Below are 16,677 nucleotides of genomic sequence, written 5' to 3' on the forward strand. Positions count from 1 at the left end.
CTAGGGTGCCTGACCTCAAAGCAAACTCTAGGAAAAAACCATGGCGTCCTTTGCCTTGAAGCTCAACCGGTAGATACCTGTATCCTCCTCATCAACCACTCTTCAGCCTTCTTTCATTACTTTTCCTCTTTAGTGTCCAATGACTTCATGATCTTCCTTGGAGGCTCCAGCTCACCACCACTACCTTTATAGCCCTCCATGCTTCTCAACATTCCTCATTTGCTCACCTCTATCAAACGTCACTAGCCTGGGCTGGGCACAGTGGCTCACGCCTATAATCCCAGTACTTTGGGAGGCTAAGCCAGGAGGATTGCTTGAGGCTAGGAGTTTGAGACCAGCCTAGACAACATTGCGAGACTTGTCTCTACGAAAAACATTAGCCAGGTGTGGTGGTATGTGCCTGTAGTCCTAGCCACTCAGGAGGCTGAGGCAGGACGATCACTTGAGACCAGGGGTTTGAGGCTGTAGTGAGCTATGATTGGGCCACTGCTCGCCAGCCTGGGCAACAAAGTGAGACCCTATCTCTTAGGGGAAAAAAAAAAAAGAGTTAATAAAATGACTAACCTGAATCATATATCGTGACAGTTAATACTGAGTGTCAACTTGATTGGACTGAAGGATGCAAAGTATTGTTACTGGGTGTGTCTATGAGGGTATTGCCAAAGGAGGTTAATATTTCAGTCAGTGGACTGGGAGAGGCAGACCCACCCTCAATCTGGGTGGGCACCATCTAATCAGCTGTCAGCACGGCTAGAATAAAGCAGGGAGAAGGTGGAAACAGCTGACTTGCTGAGTTTTCCGGCCTTCATCTTTCTCCTGTGCTGGATTCTTCCTGCCCTCGAACATCGGACTCCAAGTTTTTCAGCTTACGGTCTCTTGGACTTATACCAGTGGTTTGCTAGGGGCTCTCGGGCCTTCAGCAACAGACTGAAGGCTGCACCGTCAGCTTCCCTACTTTTGAGGTTTTGGGACTCGGACTGGCTTCCTTGCTCCTCAGCTTGCAGATGGCCTATTGTGGGGCTTCACCTTGTGATCGTGTAAGTCAATACTCCTTAATAAACTCTCCTTCATATATACATCTATCCTACTAGTTCTGTCCTGCTAGAGAACACTGATACATATATTATCTGAATATTTGTTTCTGTGAGAAAAATGGGCACAAGTAACTTTTAACCAGATAAGCGCTTTTCTGCTAATTTTGTTTCTCTCTTTTGAGGAACATAGAGATTTAGCTCAGTAATAATCTGACATAGGACAGGGTAAACCAGATGCTTACCCAGCTTTCTCATTACTAAAATAGGTAGTCAAAGAGCATTCATAGATACAGAGGGAGCATTTGAGATCATAGGTCATTAAATTAGCATTACTATATGCTTATTTGTTAGTTTTATCACATCTGGTTCTTTGAATAAAAAGTCTCCATTAATTTAGAAGAACATATCAAGTTGTTATCTTATTCTGAGTGAGAGATACCAAAGTTTTCATTCCAAAATTCTCAAATACCCAGAAACTTACCACCCAGTGGGAGGACATCAGCAAACCCAGAAGACAAAAAGCTAATTAACTGTCTCACTGAAACATTCCTTCCTTTTTGAAAAGTCAACTAGGGACCCATGGACTCTGAGCCCATTGTCAAATGGTGTGTGAAAGAGATCCAAGTTCAACAATAAATATCATCGGCAATATAATGGTTCTCTCCAGCCCTCAGGGCCAAATGGCCTGCATTTTAGCAAATTGATTTTGCTCATGAATTGTGTTAAGCCAAGCAATTGTTTCCCATGACATGCTTGAACCCACAGTTGCTTTGTCTATGAAATTCATGGTTGAATTTGTCCAATTGCTGATTGTTATTCCCATTTGCTTTAGTAATAGTCACTTCCTTCATCAGTAATGGGTTTTATATACAGTGCACAGTCACAGCCATTCAATGTCACCCATAAACATTTGATGAATTGTCCAATACAGTTATGAGAGTTGCTTATTTGGGATGCAGCTAGGGTAAGTCTTACTCAGTTAATGAGATGATATGACATTAGGCCATGGGTGTTTCCTCCCCCACATTAGCTATACACATTCTTTTATCTAAGGACCCATTTGGGTCATTACCATAATCTTCAGCAACTCGTCAAGATAATGAAGGGCCCACTGAATTCAGGGAAGGCTTGGCATAATTCATGAAAATTTAAAGAACATAGATGTAGAAAGAGTTTGGGAGCTACAGATAAATAAGATCTGCATAGACAGCCACAAAGGAAGAGCTTCAGTAGACAATCTGCTTTGGAAGGGGGTAGAGTTTGAGCTCAATTTTGAGACAGAAGAGAGGCTCATACTCTGAAATGTCTAAGACACACTGCTGGAGGAACAGAAGGTGTAAACAAACTTAGAGATGATAATCAAGGTTGGAAAGAAAGGAAGGGTAGCTCTTGAGCCTGCTTTCAGCAAATCCTACATCTGTATTTGTTACAGCCACACAAATCTAGGTTTGGTGGGAGGGGGCAAGTTAGTTATCAACTTTGACATGTACCTATCAGACTTGCTTAGCAATCAGACAAGGTTTATAATTCCTTCCGCTAACCTTTCCAGAGTACCACAGTTTGTAGCCTTCTGCACATTGATTTCTGACCAAAGGATTCTGTTCCATCAATGCCCCATTAAATTCACCTCAGATGGCTGATGGCACCATGTCGAAGTCTCACCCAGTGTGGCTATGAGTTAGTGAACTGACCCTCTGAAAGCAATATACAGTCTCCTTTTAAATTATGTTAGAACTAGTAGGGAATTTCAAGTTCTTCTAGTTCAATACCTTGTTTTTTTTTAAATGTGTTCATTCATTTTCAAATATTCAATGAAGGTCCACCCTAGGCCAGATTAGATCCCCGCTCTAAAGACTCTAACACATAATTGGGGGATGCAGGTATTGAATAATAAAGTAATAAATTACGTCAAGTGTGGGAGGTGTTAAGAAGGAAATAGGCATGGTGATATGATAGAGTTACTCTAGAGAGGACAGAGGATTAACTATTACAGATGAAATCAGAGAACAGTGAAAAGTACCCTTCGAGGAGTTTCTGCACTTGTATCCCAGAACCTGAAGTTCATGTATCCCAGAACTTGAAGTTAGAAAACAAAAAAAACTCACCTGGGGCCAGAGCACTGTAAATAAATAGGCAGGGAGGTTAAACAGATGTTTCAGTTAAACCGCATGCCCAGTACACCAGACAGAAGATCCGGGGGAATAGTAATCTTTGAGTGTCAGAGAAAAGAGGAGCAGCCCATGAAATAGGCAAGGATCTTAAACTCCAATGCCTTCAGGAGCTATGCATGCACCATCAGCCAGTGAAGCAAGCCAAGGTAGGAGGCAGTCGTGGCAACTGACAGGCCTAGAGAATGAGCAATATGCCTAACAGCATTCAGACTCATTAAAAAGTACTTTACAGCTGCAATAAAGCAAATCACCAAAAATACTTTGCAGGCAAAAATAAAACACATGTGAAGAGGCAAGCAAAGCCCAAGGACCATCAATATGCAATGCTGAGCTGCAGGAAAAGCACGAAGTAGGCTGGGAATGGGAAAAAAATCAATACAGTGTGGTTTCCTCTAAGTTAAAAAGAAAAGGTTTTATCTTTTATTTCCATGAACTTAACAAAGAAAGCAATATGTTTCACTAGACAGTCACCCAAACATTGTAATACTAATAACAAATAAAACCCCACTATTTGTTACAGAATTTGTAAAACCTGAAAATGGCGGTAATGATCAAATGGGTCAAATGTGCGAAGAGAGGAGCCACAAATCTAAGTGGCCCATGCACTGACTAAATGTAGGTATCCTCTTGAAGAATTGTGGCCATCTGCTCTGTGCTTCAGTGAATCCAGGGATGGGAAGCTCACCCCCTTGGAAGGCACTCTTTAAGTGTTCAGAAGTTTTTTTCACTTTGACCTGTTATTATGTAGAGCTAATGATATCTGCCACTTTGTAGTCCGATAATCACAGATCTGCCCTCTGGAGCCACATAGAATGTATTTAATACCTTTCCACCTGCCAGCCCTTCAGATATTTGGAAACAGTGACTCTGTTACTATCTTCCCTCTACAAGTCTTCCTTTTTCCAGGCAAAACATTCCCACCATCAATTGCTCCCCAAATCTGTTTTCAGACCTAACCACCCTTCTTATGAACCCTCTTATTTGTCACTAACCATCTTAAAACAGTGCCTAGAAAGAACACAATGTTCCTAGCCAATTTATACTCTGGGGCTTCTTTAGGCACAATTTTCTATGTCTGCAGCAGCAGAAATACAATTACATTTTATGGAGCTCAGCCTCCTGCTGTTCCTGTTTCCTACCTCCCACCCTCCAAGGCAGTCTGTTTGTTGAATGTCCTGAACAGATGCATAATCAAGAGCAAGTGCTCCCATCAACATAAAGAATGCCATCCCTCATCACTCCATCACTTCTGATTAAGATCACTTGGTCTAATGTACATTAAGTTCTATTCCAATAATGCCTGTGCGGTACTGCATGCTTTTCATGCCTCTTTCTGGACACTGTGTTATTAGATACTCAGCCTGGAGAAACATTTCCATACAAAGAGGAAGATAAAACTGAGAATGAACAGTTAAAGGCAAAGGGAAAATTGGGAATCTCACCCTTGCAAAGAATGGTAGATGGGAACATCCAATGACCTGGCTTTGAATCCGGTTCTCTATTTACTAAGCATTGCTACTTAAAGAAAAATAGTAATAATAACAGTAAGAACAGAAACCACTATCTATTAACAAATTCTTGGTAAGTACCAAGCCCTGAAATAAGTCTTTCAGGCTACAATATCATATGGTTAGTAGATGCCACTGGGATTTGAACTTACTTCTGCCTGTTTCTAGATTTCAATCTCTACATAGTCTTGTACCACAATCTCCCTTAGTGGATACTGTCTATGCTACATACGACTTATACCACCGATTTAAAAAAAAAAAGAAAAACTCTTACAGTAATTACTTCTCCTGAGATGATCCTCCAAAATATGGGAAGTAGAAACATGTGTTTTCTTTTCTGTGGGGCCATCACAGCATGCAGACAAGGGCAAAAGAATAAGAGAGGAGAGAGAGGCCATACGCCAACCACAGTGCTGTACATTGTGTCTTGAACTGGGCTGAAATGTAACCATGCAGCTTCGTTTTAAGCACATTTGGAACATCGACAAGATTTCAAGGTGACTGTTCAGCCTAAGAAAACAGTGTTTTCAAGCCCTTTTAATGCTACTTTTGCAGTATTTACTAGTATATAACTCAGGTGGTAATTTATTCATTAAAACAGTCTGTATTTGGCAACATTTTATTAACCTTAGTTTACATTAGTGAGATTGGTATTCGTATTTTAATTGCATCTCTTTATAATTACTCTATAATTCTGATTTTCTTCCAATGTGAACTAAGCCCTTATCAATCCCCAAACTGCATTCCACATCCAACGAAAATGAGTTCAAATTATAGTTTTATAGACTATGGCTTTGGAAAACCCAGAGAGCCTATTCCCAAAGGTAGTCATGCATCAGAGTCTCCTGGGGATTTCCTTATTCAATGACTGATTCCTGAGTGCTGTGCAATCTACTTGATCAGAATCTCCAGGGACGGGACCTCCTGGGAATTGAGACCTGCAGCAACTGGTCCACAAATCAGCACTTAGGGACTGGTGACTAGACTATTTCCACTCTGCACACATCCAATACAGCTCTTGGAAAACATAGGAAGCAAAAGATAGTAAGGGTTACCCTAAAGGCAGAATAACCAGCCACCTCACGGAATCCAGTGTGTCCCAGAAACATTAATTATATGTTTCATTATTAACTGCTGACCTATTGTTCTTTATTTTCAGGGTTTGAGTTGCCATTTTAATGTCATCACTGCAAAGAAGCCCTATAGGTATACACACACAAAAAGATGCATAGATTTTAACTGGTTCCTGGAAACGAGGTAGAGATAATCATGTGGTTTATTTGATAGAGCTGCATGATAAACAATCGAGATAAACAATGTGTTTTAAAAAGCATTCTCAAAGAGTTAGAACAGGAATGTCAAATAGACGGCAAATATGATACCTCCCTCCTATCTGATGCCCTTGGCAGGCATTGCTAATCAATCACAGCATTTTTCCTTGCATCCACAAACAGCCTCAAAGTCCTTTAACCAATCACTCCAGGGCACTAGTGCTATCTAATCTGCTCTACCACGTGGGGGACATATTTTACCCTCTTTGGCTACGATAAACAGGTAAACTGAAATCACCTTATATTTTACAACAGCCTGATCCATGACAGGCTGTATGCTCCACAAGGTGGAAATGGGCATCTAAAGGTTCTCATGTAGACAGGGCTTTAGGCGCAGATCACCTGGCTCTCGCCGATTCATGTTTGTAGTGGTTTCACACTTGTATGTTTGAATGGGAGTACTTAAAAATAAATTAACTGCTTTAATATTTACGATATGTGAGTTACACTTATTCAAACCAACCTAGTTTTTGCTCATGATAATTTAAAGTTTCACTTTGAATAAATGCTGTTGGGAAAGACAAGCTGAGTTCCAAAGTGTTTTAAAAATTAAGTGCAGCATTTGACTAACAGAATCGTATATCAATCTGTTTGATTTCCACTAGTAGCACTGTAGGTTTTCTTCTGTGGAGATTCTGGGCCATATCTCCATGCAAATATTTACTGTCCTGGTAAATGACAGGATAGAAATCACAAGGACACTTGGTTTCTGCTGGTTTCCATTTGAAAAAGAAAATCATTATAATTAATTAGTCTTGGGTTCCCATGATGGCCATTCTCGACTCCTTGGCCTCTACTGCCACTTTCCAAGTCAGGCTAAATAGAATTCCATTTCAGATCATATCTAGGGTAGTACTTGACTCATTAGGTTGATGTCATCCCACCAACAGTCCCCGTGATCAAACAATAAGATCAGAGAGAGCAGACCCACCTCTTCATAGATGCTGTCATTCCTGTGAAAGTCTCCAGCCTTCCTGGGAAGAACATGGACATGAACGTGCTGAAAATGTACAAGAAAGAAAAAAAAATGTGATTATCTCCCCATGTATTTTTAGACTTGACAGTGATGCTCTCATGAAGCCCAATTACTCCACGATGGTTCCTGCTGGGTTATTTTTCAGAGGAAGTTGATATCCACCTTTGGTAACTGTATCTGAAATCTGCCGAGAAGAGAGTGCACTCAGCAAGAGAGAACAACTTGGGGTACATACGAGAGATGGAGTGAAATGCTAGAGTGTTTCAGAGTCTCTGTGGAATTATTCATGGTTGTCAGTCTTGGTTGTAGTTAGCCAGTGCTTTGAAATGACAGCGCATCTTCAAAGGTGACCATCATGACTCTGAGACTGATAAGAAATAAGAATTGGCTAACAGAGAACTGCATAAGTAAAGAGCGAATGAATGAGAGTAGCAAGTAGTATGGGCAGAATTACAGACTTGGGGCTTTGAAAAATAATCATATAATAGTAATACAAACAGTTCTCATTTATTAAGCATTTATTTCCTATGATAAGGAAAGCTCTGTGTTTGGCATTCTGTCATTTAGTACTCTTAAAAATCCTATGAGGTGGCCGAGCACGGTGGCTCACGCCTGTAATCCCAGCACTTTGGGAGGCCGAGGCGGGCGGATCACGAGGTCAGGAGATAGAGACCATCCTGGCCAACACGGTGAAACCCCATCTCTACTAAACATACAAAAACAAAAAATTAGGAGGCTGAGGCGGGAGAATGGCATGAATCCAGGAGGCAGAGCTTGCAGTGAGCTGAGATCGCGCCACTGCACTCCAGCCTGGTAGACAGAGCGAGACTCCTCAAAAAAAAAAAAAAAAAAAAAAAAATCCCATGAGGCAAGGTCTACTATGATCTCCATTTTACAGAAGAAGAAATCAATGTTCGGTGAGGCCAGGGCGCCACAGGAAGTAAAAGTCAGCACCGGAAATGAGGTCACCTGGCTTTTGCTCCCACGTGTTTCATTAGCACATGCACTGATTCTGCGAACTTAATCTTTTAAATAGCCCATTTCTCTAGTCTACTAAAGCACCCAGGTAATATACATAGCAATGTTATTATGCAATGATCGTGAATCAAGGCTCAGAGCACATCTAATTCAATATATTCTTCAAGGCTAAACTGCCATTTGAAAGTTTTACTTTCCAAATAGCCTCTATTGTACCTTGGCTGAAGTTAAACCTCATTTCTGCCCTTGAGCTATGTTCCACTTTTATTACAAACCGTGGGGAGGAATGTGAAAATGAAGAGCTTAAATAGAGAGAGGGAGACAGAGGGTCAGACCTCATCCCTGATCACCCACCCCTTCTTGATTACTGCGATCGGGTTCCGAGGCTCCAAAAGGCCTCTAGAGAACGTAAGATTAAGTGTCCCTGTGGCTTCGCTGTACAAGGAGGGGGAAAATGATACGCTATTAAAGCCGAGGCAGGGTGCAACGTGGTCCAAGGTGAACGAAGCAGAGAGGAGCCTCAAAGCAGCCTGAGCACAGTTCCCAAAGAGTGACACGCTTTTGCCAGAATATTCAGCAGTCAATGACAAAGCCAGTCACGGATCTCTCAGCAACTGGTCCAAGTGTGTACTTAAGTCACAAAGATTATGGGAGCATGGAGGAGAAAGTGAAAGAACAAACAAGGAAAAAATAAATCACAAACTACCCATGAAACCAAATTCTTAGGAGAAAGCCAGGCAGGTGGGCCTGGGCTGAAAACTATTGAAATCTCTAGATGGGCTGACTTAAAAGCAAAACCAGGAAAATAATGTAGGACAAGGACACAGACAACCTTTAGAAGGAGCTGTCACTCACTCTTTAATTCCAGAATCTCCTGCTGTCCTTTCTTCTTTCTGTCCCCCTCTCCTGTCTTCTCCTCTTCCTCCCTCCCATCCATCCATCTTTCATCATCTCCCTTATACATTCTAGGAAGTTCCAGACCAGTGTCTTGCAGTCAAACTTCCTAATACAAATCCTGGACCTACCACAAACTAACTGTGTGACCTTGCCTCACAAAGTCTGTGTGTCAGTATCCTCATCTATGTGGGGATTATAACGGTTGCTACCTCACAGGGTTGCTAAGAGGAAAGTCTGCTAACCATGTGCTGAGCCTTCAGCTTTGCATGTAGTTAGTACTCATTACCTAGAACTGTACAAGAATTAGTTTTATTATTTAAAAAACAAATTTAAACCTGAAGACCAAGTAGACATTCAGGGATTGATTTCTGCACCAGCAAAAAAAAAAAAAAAAAAAGGATATTAAGAAGCTCCTTGAATGGGGCATTGTTCAAGCATCTCTTTTGTGAAAGCTGTTTCTGTTGCTTTGACTAGCCATTCTCAATCTTCCACCTGTACTTGGGGCTTGTTAAAATGCAGACTGCAGGGCCCTGAAAGTCCGCATTTCTAACAAGCTCCCAGCGGATGCCGGTCTAATGCCAAACTTTGAGAACCACTGGCTTACAATATCCATCTGGTTTCTTACCTTGCTTCTGCCAGTGTGGGCACTGAGGTCACCTGCTGTTTTGCCTGCCCTACTGTATTATGTGCAGACTTTTTGTCTCTTTTCTTGTTTTTTCCTTTTTTCTTTCCTTCTATCTTTTCTTTGTCTTTTTACTTTTCCTCCTTCTTTCTCTCCTTTTTATTTTTTTCCCTTCCCTTCTTTCTTCTCTCTCTCCCCACAGAATCTCACTCTGTCACCCAGGTTGGAGTACAGTGATACAATCATAGCTCACTGCAGCCTTCAATTCCCAGGCTCAAATGATCCTCCTGCCTCAGCCTCCCAAATAGCTGGGACTACAGGTCCATGCCTCCACACCCAGCTAACTTTTTTTCATATTTTTAGCAGTGGAGTTCTCATTATGTTGCCCAGTCTGGTCTCAAACTCCTGGCCTCAAGCAATCCCATCTCCTCAGCCTCCCAAGTAGCTGGGATTAGAGGTGTGAGCTACTATGTCCAGTATGTGGAGACATCTTTCTGAATGCTTCTCTGGCTTTCTGCACTCTGACCACTCTCCTTGCCTGGTCCTCAGGAATATGCCTGTTAGTATCCACTATAACATATGGTGGGCTGCGAACCTGTACTGGGAGCCTCCAGGGTCCAGGTCTAGCCCCTGCCTCCTTTTCTTTACCCTCCTTTTCTGGGTTTAGTGTTCAGGGCTATCTCTATAGTCTCTGTTACCACCAAGTTCGAGAAACGCCACTCTTGATCACTGGTAACCACTTGAAATTCGCTGTGACACACTGAAGACAGTAAACAGCTCACTGTACAGGTGGTTTTTTCCCAAGGGCATAGATCTCAACCCACCCTGATATCTTGACATAAATTCTTAAGTGACAGGCTGATCACAGGATGCTGACAACCCACTCGGCTTCTCAGAACAGGGAAAAGCCAGCTCAAAGCCTCACTGCTGTGAAAAAATACCATCACTATGGCCTTCTAATAGAATGACATTCTGATAAAAACCCTATGAATAGCACAGATGAGGATAATTTGATATAATCTGTTCTTAGTGGTTTCATATTAAGCTGTGGTGATCACAACTTACTTTTCTAAGTGCCAACGAAACACCTATTTAATAAAAGCCTTCCATAAATTTGCTAGGGGCTGCAGTTTAGCTGCTTGAGTTAGAGGAGTATCTTTTTAAAGTCCCATGACACATTCCACACCAAAAATGTTTTCATGGTCAAATAACATTACAGAATGCTCATTAGCACATTAAAGTATGAGAATTTCCACACAAAAGATGCTTGTTTAACTTCATCTAATCTAGCATTCTAGAAACTTATTTGATTATGGAGTCCTGATTTTTATTCATGTAACACTTCCGTACACTTTTCTAAAGTATACATTCATTCACTCAAAAATACCTATTTCTAGGTGCCAGTCTAGGAACGAGGGATAGGGCAATGAACAAGACAAAGCCTCTGTCCCCATAGAGCTTATATTCCAATGGGTGATGCAGAAGACAAGTGAGGAGATGACTAATAATACATTCTAATTATGGATAGAAATAAGTGTCCTGAAGAAAAACGTCATGGTATAAGGTAAATACTGAGCACTGGGCCACTCTAACGTTTGAAGTTTGGGAAGAGAAGTAGGACTCGATTTAAGGCTGTAGTAAGGAAAGGGGCACAATGAAGAGAGGGTAAGTTCCAACAGCCCAGAGAACAAATTTCAAGGAGGGTATCACTAACAGTGTGACATGTTTTTGAAAGCTTGAATTGCTTCAGTAAGACTAGGAGAACAACACTTAAAATCCCATGAAAAGACGCTCAACATTTTTAGTCATCAGGGAAATGCAAGTCAAAACCACGCTGAGCTACCACTTCATAGCTACTAGAAAGGCAATAATGAAAAGACACACAACAACAAGTGTTGGCCGAAGTGTGGAGAGCTGGAACCCTCCTACGCTGCTGGGAAGGTAAAATCACGCAGCTGCTTTGGAAAACAGTTTGCCAGTTCCTCAAAAAGTTGAACATGGAGTTACCATGTGACTCAGGATTCTGATCCTAATAAATACTCAAGAGAACTGAAGACACATGTCCACACAAAAACTTGTAAGTGAATGTTTACAGCAACATTATTCACAATCACCAAAAAGTATAAACAACCCAGATGACTATCAACTCATCAGTGGTAAACAAAGAGCAGTATAGGAAGACAATAGGATACGATTTGGCCATAAAAAGGAGTGATGTGCACTAAGTGAAAGCATCATGCTCAGGGAAATAAGCCAGACAAAAATGGCCACGTATTGTACGATGCCATTTATATGAAAAAGCCAAACGAGGCTGATTCATAGAGAAAGAAAGATTTGTGGTTGTGAAGAGGGATGCAGGGTAACTGCTAATGGGCACAGGGTTTCTTTTGGGTTAATGGATGTGTTCTGGAATTATATAGCAGCGATGGTTGCACATCTTTGTGACAATACTAAAAGAATGAACTATATTTTAATAGGGTTTCTTTTATATTATGTGAATTATATCTCAATAAAGCTATTACTTCCAAAAAAAAAAAAAAAAAAAAAACTGCAGGCCGGGTGCTGTGGTTAACGCCTGTAATCCCAGCACTTTGGGAGGCTGAGGCGGGTGGATCACGAGGTCAGGAGTTCGAGACCAGTCTGACCAACATGGTGAAACCCCATCTCTACTAAAAACACACAAAAAGTTAGCCAGGCATGGTGGCACATGCCTGTAATCCCAGCTACTCGGGAGGCTGAGGCAGGAGAATCGCTTGAACCCAGGAGGCAGAGGTTGCCATGAGCTGAGATTGTGCCACTGCACTCCAGCCTGGGTGACAGGGCAAGACTCCGTCTCAAAATAACAACAACAACAACAACAACGACAACAAAAACCCAGAACTTAACTGCAGTGGGTTTCAGAGCAAGTGGCAGGTGAAATAGAGACAGCACGCACTGCCGTCATTTTTAGAGGCTCTGCCTCTTCTGTGCTGTCTCTGCTCCTTCCTCCATCTCTTTGAACACATCTCTTCTGCCCATACTCACCTAAGCATTGCCAGTGTGGTCATACTGATATCCTTTTTCCTTGTCAGAATACATTGTAATTCAATTCTAAGAGATAGAAACATGGCTCATGGCGGGTGAAAGGGCAAGGAAGGCTGAAGAGCCATCCTGCTCCACAGCTGGTGTCGTGAAACCTCCACCAGGTGGGCCTGTGTGAATCCTTCTCCCCCACATGTGCCAATGAGCAACTGCAGAAGGCAGGTCTGATTCTAAAGAATAACAGACCATACTGTGGTAAAAAGATAATGGCCACCTTCAAAGATATCCATGTCCTAATCCCTGACCTATGATTATGTTAAGTTACAAAAGATAAATTATGGCTGCAAATGAATTAAGCTTATTAATCAGCTGACCTTAAGACTGGGAGAGGTATCATAGATTTTCCAGGTTGGCCCAATGTCATCAGGAGTCCTTAAAACTGGAAGAGGGTGAACATCATCAAAATTGTAAACTTTCTACTTCAAAGGCCATGAGCAAGAATGTGAAAAGCCAAGCCAGGCACTGGCAGAAAGGATTTGCAAATCACCTGTCTGCTAAGGGAAGTATATCTAGAATACATAAAGAACTACTTACAACTAAGTAATAAAAAGACAAAAATCCTAAGTAAAATGGGCAAAAGATATGAATAGACATTTCTCCAAAGAGGATGGATAAATGAATACATGAAAAGATGCTCAACATCCTTAGCCCAAAACCACAACGACAACACCACTTAACATATACTAGGGTAACTGTAATGAAAAGGACAGATAGGCCGGGTGCGGCAGCTCACACCTGTAATCCCAGCACTTTGGGAGGCCGAGGTGGATGGATGACAAGGTCAGGAGTTCGAGACCAGCCTGGCCAATACAGTGAAACCCCATCTCTACTAAAAATACAAAAATTAGCCAGGCATGGTGGCATACACCTGTAATCCCAGCTACTCAGGAGGCTGAGGTAGGAGAATCTCTTGAACCCGAGAGGTGGAGGTTGCAGTGAGCCCAGATTGCGCCACTGCACTCCAGCCTGGGTGACAGAGTGAGACTTCGACTTCACCTCGGAAAAGAAAAAAAAAAAAAGACAGATAATAACAAATGCTGGCAAGGAAGTAGAGAAATTGGAATCCTTGTACAAGCTGGTGCAGACGTAAAATGATACGGCTGCTTTAGAAAAGTTTCTGCAGTTCCCCAAAAGGTTAACAATAATGTTACCATATGACCCATGCACTGTTTCCAGCAATTTGTTATAGCAACAAGTAGAGAAGGAATACAGACACCTTGATATTTTTAATGCATAGTTTACACATTTTTCTTATCTCTACAACACCTCTATGAAGTATTATTCTACCAATTTTATAGGTAAGAAAGAGACAAAATTTTCTCTCAGCAAGACTCAGAGAAATCTTCACCTATTGCCTTTTTTTTTTTTGAGATAGGGTCTCACTCTGTCACCCAGGCTGGAGTGCAATGGCACAATCTTGGCTCACTGCAACCTCTGCCTCCCGAGTTCAAGCGATTCTCCTGACTCAGCCTCCTGAGTAGCTGGGACTACAGGAGCACGCCACTAAGCCTGGCTAATTTTTTTTTGTATTTTTAGTAGAGACGGGGTTCCACCATGTTGGCCAGGCTGGTCTTGAACTCCTGACCTCAGGTGATCATGCCCAGCATCTATTGTTCTTTCTATGTTTGCATAATCACCAACAGCTCTCAACTTGGAATAACCAAATGTAATGTAACAATATGATTGTTTCCATTTGCCGACTATCAACATCAAAAACTTAGAGCATAGAAAATCCAGAAGAGACAGAAAAACACACAGGAGAAAATTTAGATCACCAGTTAATCTCACTACCAAGCAATAACAATCCTTTTCTTCATGTAGAATGATATAAACATGATATACACTTTTTTTTTAGTCTCAATTGCCCCAGACACAAACCCTGGGTCAAGGATGAGAGTGCAAGTAGTTGATTTCGTGGGTGATCCCTGGAAATACGAGTAAGGGAAGGAAACAGGAAAGGAAAGGAGGCCAATACAGGATGTGTGATCAAGTGAGTTATTATTGCGTGTGACTGGAGCTTATAAAACCTGCTAGAGAACTCTGACAGCCAGTGAAGAATATGCATCCCAGAATCATCCCAGCCGAGGGGTGAGGGAACTAGCGTATTCATATACCAACTCTTGTCCTCACTGGTTGAGAACTGCTCCTGGGGAGGCATCAATACTCTAGCACTTCTGCCTTCTCCCACCTAGAGAGTGGGAAAAGCCAGGTTTCCAGGGTCAGTCAGATGCAAGTCAGGCTAGGTAGGATGCATTGCAGCCATGGCGGGTGGGGGTAACACAATGTGGGCAGAGCACAGACCCCACTTGTAGCAATGCTTTGCACAGTGCTATCTCGTTTCTGACACCTGGAGTCTCATAATTTGTTGCTGAACTGAAAGTTCAAGTATTTAGTCTCCTTTTCGTGGGTAAGATACCAGACAAGGATCTGGTTAGTGGTTCTTAAACTGCAAATCCTAAAGCCCTAGAGCTTCCAGAATAAGCCTGGTATGTCCAGGGAGCAGCTCATGATGGAAGTAAGAATGGGGCACCAGAAAGGGCAGCAGGCTTCAGTTCCCCCTCCATGATTCAAACAGAGCAGCTCTGTTTTATCTGTTTCTATGTTGGGATCCCATGCACGATTTCATTTGCAAAAAGAATTTATTGCTTAAACAAACAAACAGAAAATCTTTGAAAATCACTAGGATTGGAATTGGGAAACGACGGGGGGTGGTATGAGTGTTTAATTTCTCCATTTCACACAAGAGGAGAGTGGCTCTTAGAAGACCAATAGCAAAGCAATAGCAGGGCCGGGACTGGAACCATGAGAGCCCCAAACCCTGACTTGTGTTCCAGTGCTTTCTACCTCATCTTGCCCATCCTACCTTTCCCAGATCCCAGAAAGGTAGAAGCCCCTACAATTAAGCAATTTGGTGTTCAGTCACTGGAGATGGGTGGCCAAGGTTCAGATCCTACCTATTCTTTTGACTGAGTCGATTTCTTAACTTCTTACTCCCTCATTTATCAAGTGGTCATAAAACCAGTATCCCAACGCATAGGACTTTTACGCCGATTATGTGAATTATGTAGCTAAAGCGCTTAAGCTAATGCTGCACATTCTGAATATTCAGTCAATTCCAGAAGTGACTATATTACAGGACATTAGTTTTAAAAATAATTTTGACAACCTGTTTCTGTTCTAAACCAGAAGGCTTAATTCTATGGTGAGACTTGCTGAATATATTCTACTTCATCCAGACCATCACCAACCCCAAAGCTGTGTGATCAACATGGCTGGATTTTGCCTTTCTTGATTTGGGGAGGCCTCATCTTCTGCAACTAAGTCGAGTCGAGGGTCAGCATGAAATTACCGACAGCCACTTAGTTCTAAAATAAATGTCACTGGGAGTAATGCCACTTATAGGACTTTGAGGATACCTCAGCATGATCAACTCAAGAATCAAATCAGTGGTCTGTCAAAATGCACAGGCACACGGATGGTTTCTGATGCTACTATGAATGAGCTCCTTCACGTAGAATATTAGCAATGCTCGGGCAGTTGGTATGCCTTTCAGGAAACAGAGGAAACAACAGTGCTTTCCATGTGTTCAAAGTGTCCCAATCAAGTTGGGAAACTTCAAGGAAAAAAATAAAATAAAATAAATTCAGCTTAAACAAACAAACAAACAAACAAAAAAACAAACAGAAAATACCTCCTAGAATCTGTGGAGACTCTGTCGAGTTTTGTGGCTTAACAATTGTGTTTTTAAGCCATACATCACTGGTGGTGCTCCGATTGTGAGTTATAATAATATATCATAAGAGGGATGGTGATCTCCTGATACATGGGTGCCGTACATCATCTAAGCACCATGGCTGTGATGATGTATTGCTCCAAACCACAATGAGAGTTTAAAGGAGCTTTTGGCAACCAGACAGTTTTAATTTCAAATTTTCAAAAATTAAGATCTTTTCAAGTAAAAAAAAAAGAGCAAGATGATGGAATCCAATGCTATATGAAGTGTCACTGAACTCTGAGAGCCTGGGTTATGCCTTTTCCTTTTGGCTTTGAGCTCACAAGGTGGAAATCATTGGTAGGTT

General features: G+C 41.8%; 1 protein-coding gene across 6 annotated transcripts in view; it reads right to left on the reverse strand.

Moving 5' to 3' along the window:
• FHIT (fragile histidine triad diadenosine triphosphatase) overlaps window positions 1-16,677 on the reverse strand; it is a 1,522,387-nt gene that overhangs the window by 169,181 nt on the left and 1,336,529 nt on the right. For all 6 annotated transcript variants that reach the window (XM_058437111.1, XM_058437110.1, XM_058437112.1 and 3 more), the window contains one exon: window positions 6,976-7,044. In XM_058437111.1, the coding sequence (XP_058293094.1) occupies window positions 6,976-7,044 (69 nt within the window). The remainder of the gene's footprint in view (window positions 1-6,975; window positions 7,045-16,677) is intronic.

This window comes from Hylobates moloch, unplaced genomic scaffold (assembly GCF_009828535.3).
Source record: "Hylobates moloch isolate HMO894 unplaced genomic scaffold, HMol_V3 SCAFFOLD_4, whole genome shotgun sequence".
Lineage (NCBI taxonomy): Eukaryota > Metazoa > Chordata > Mammalia > Primates > Hylobatidae > Hylobates > Hylobates moloch.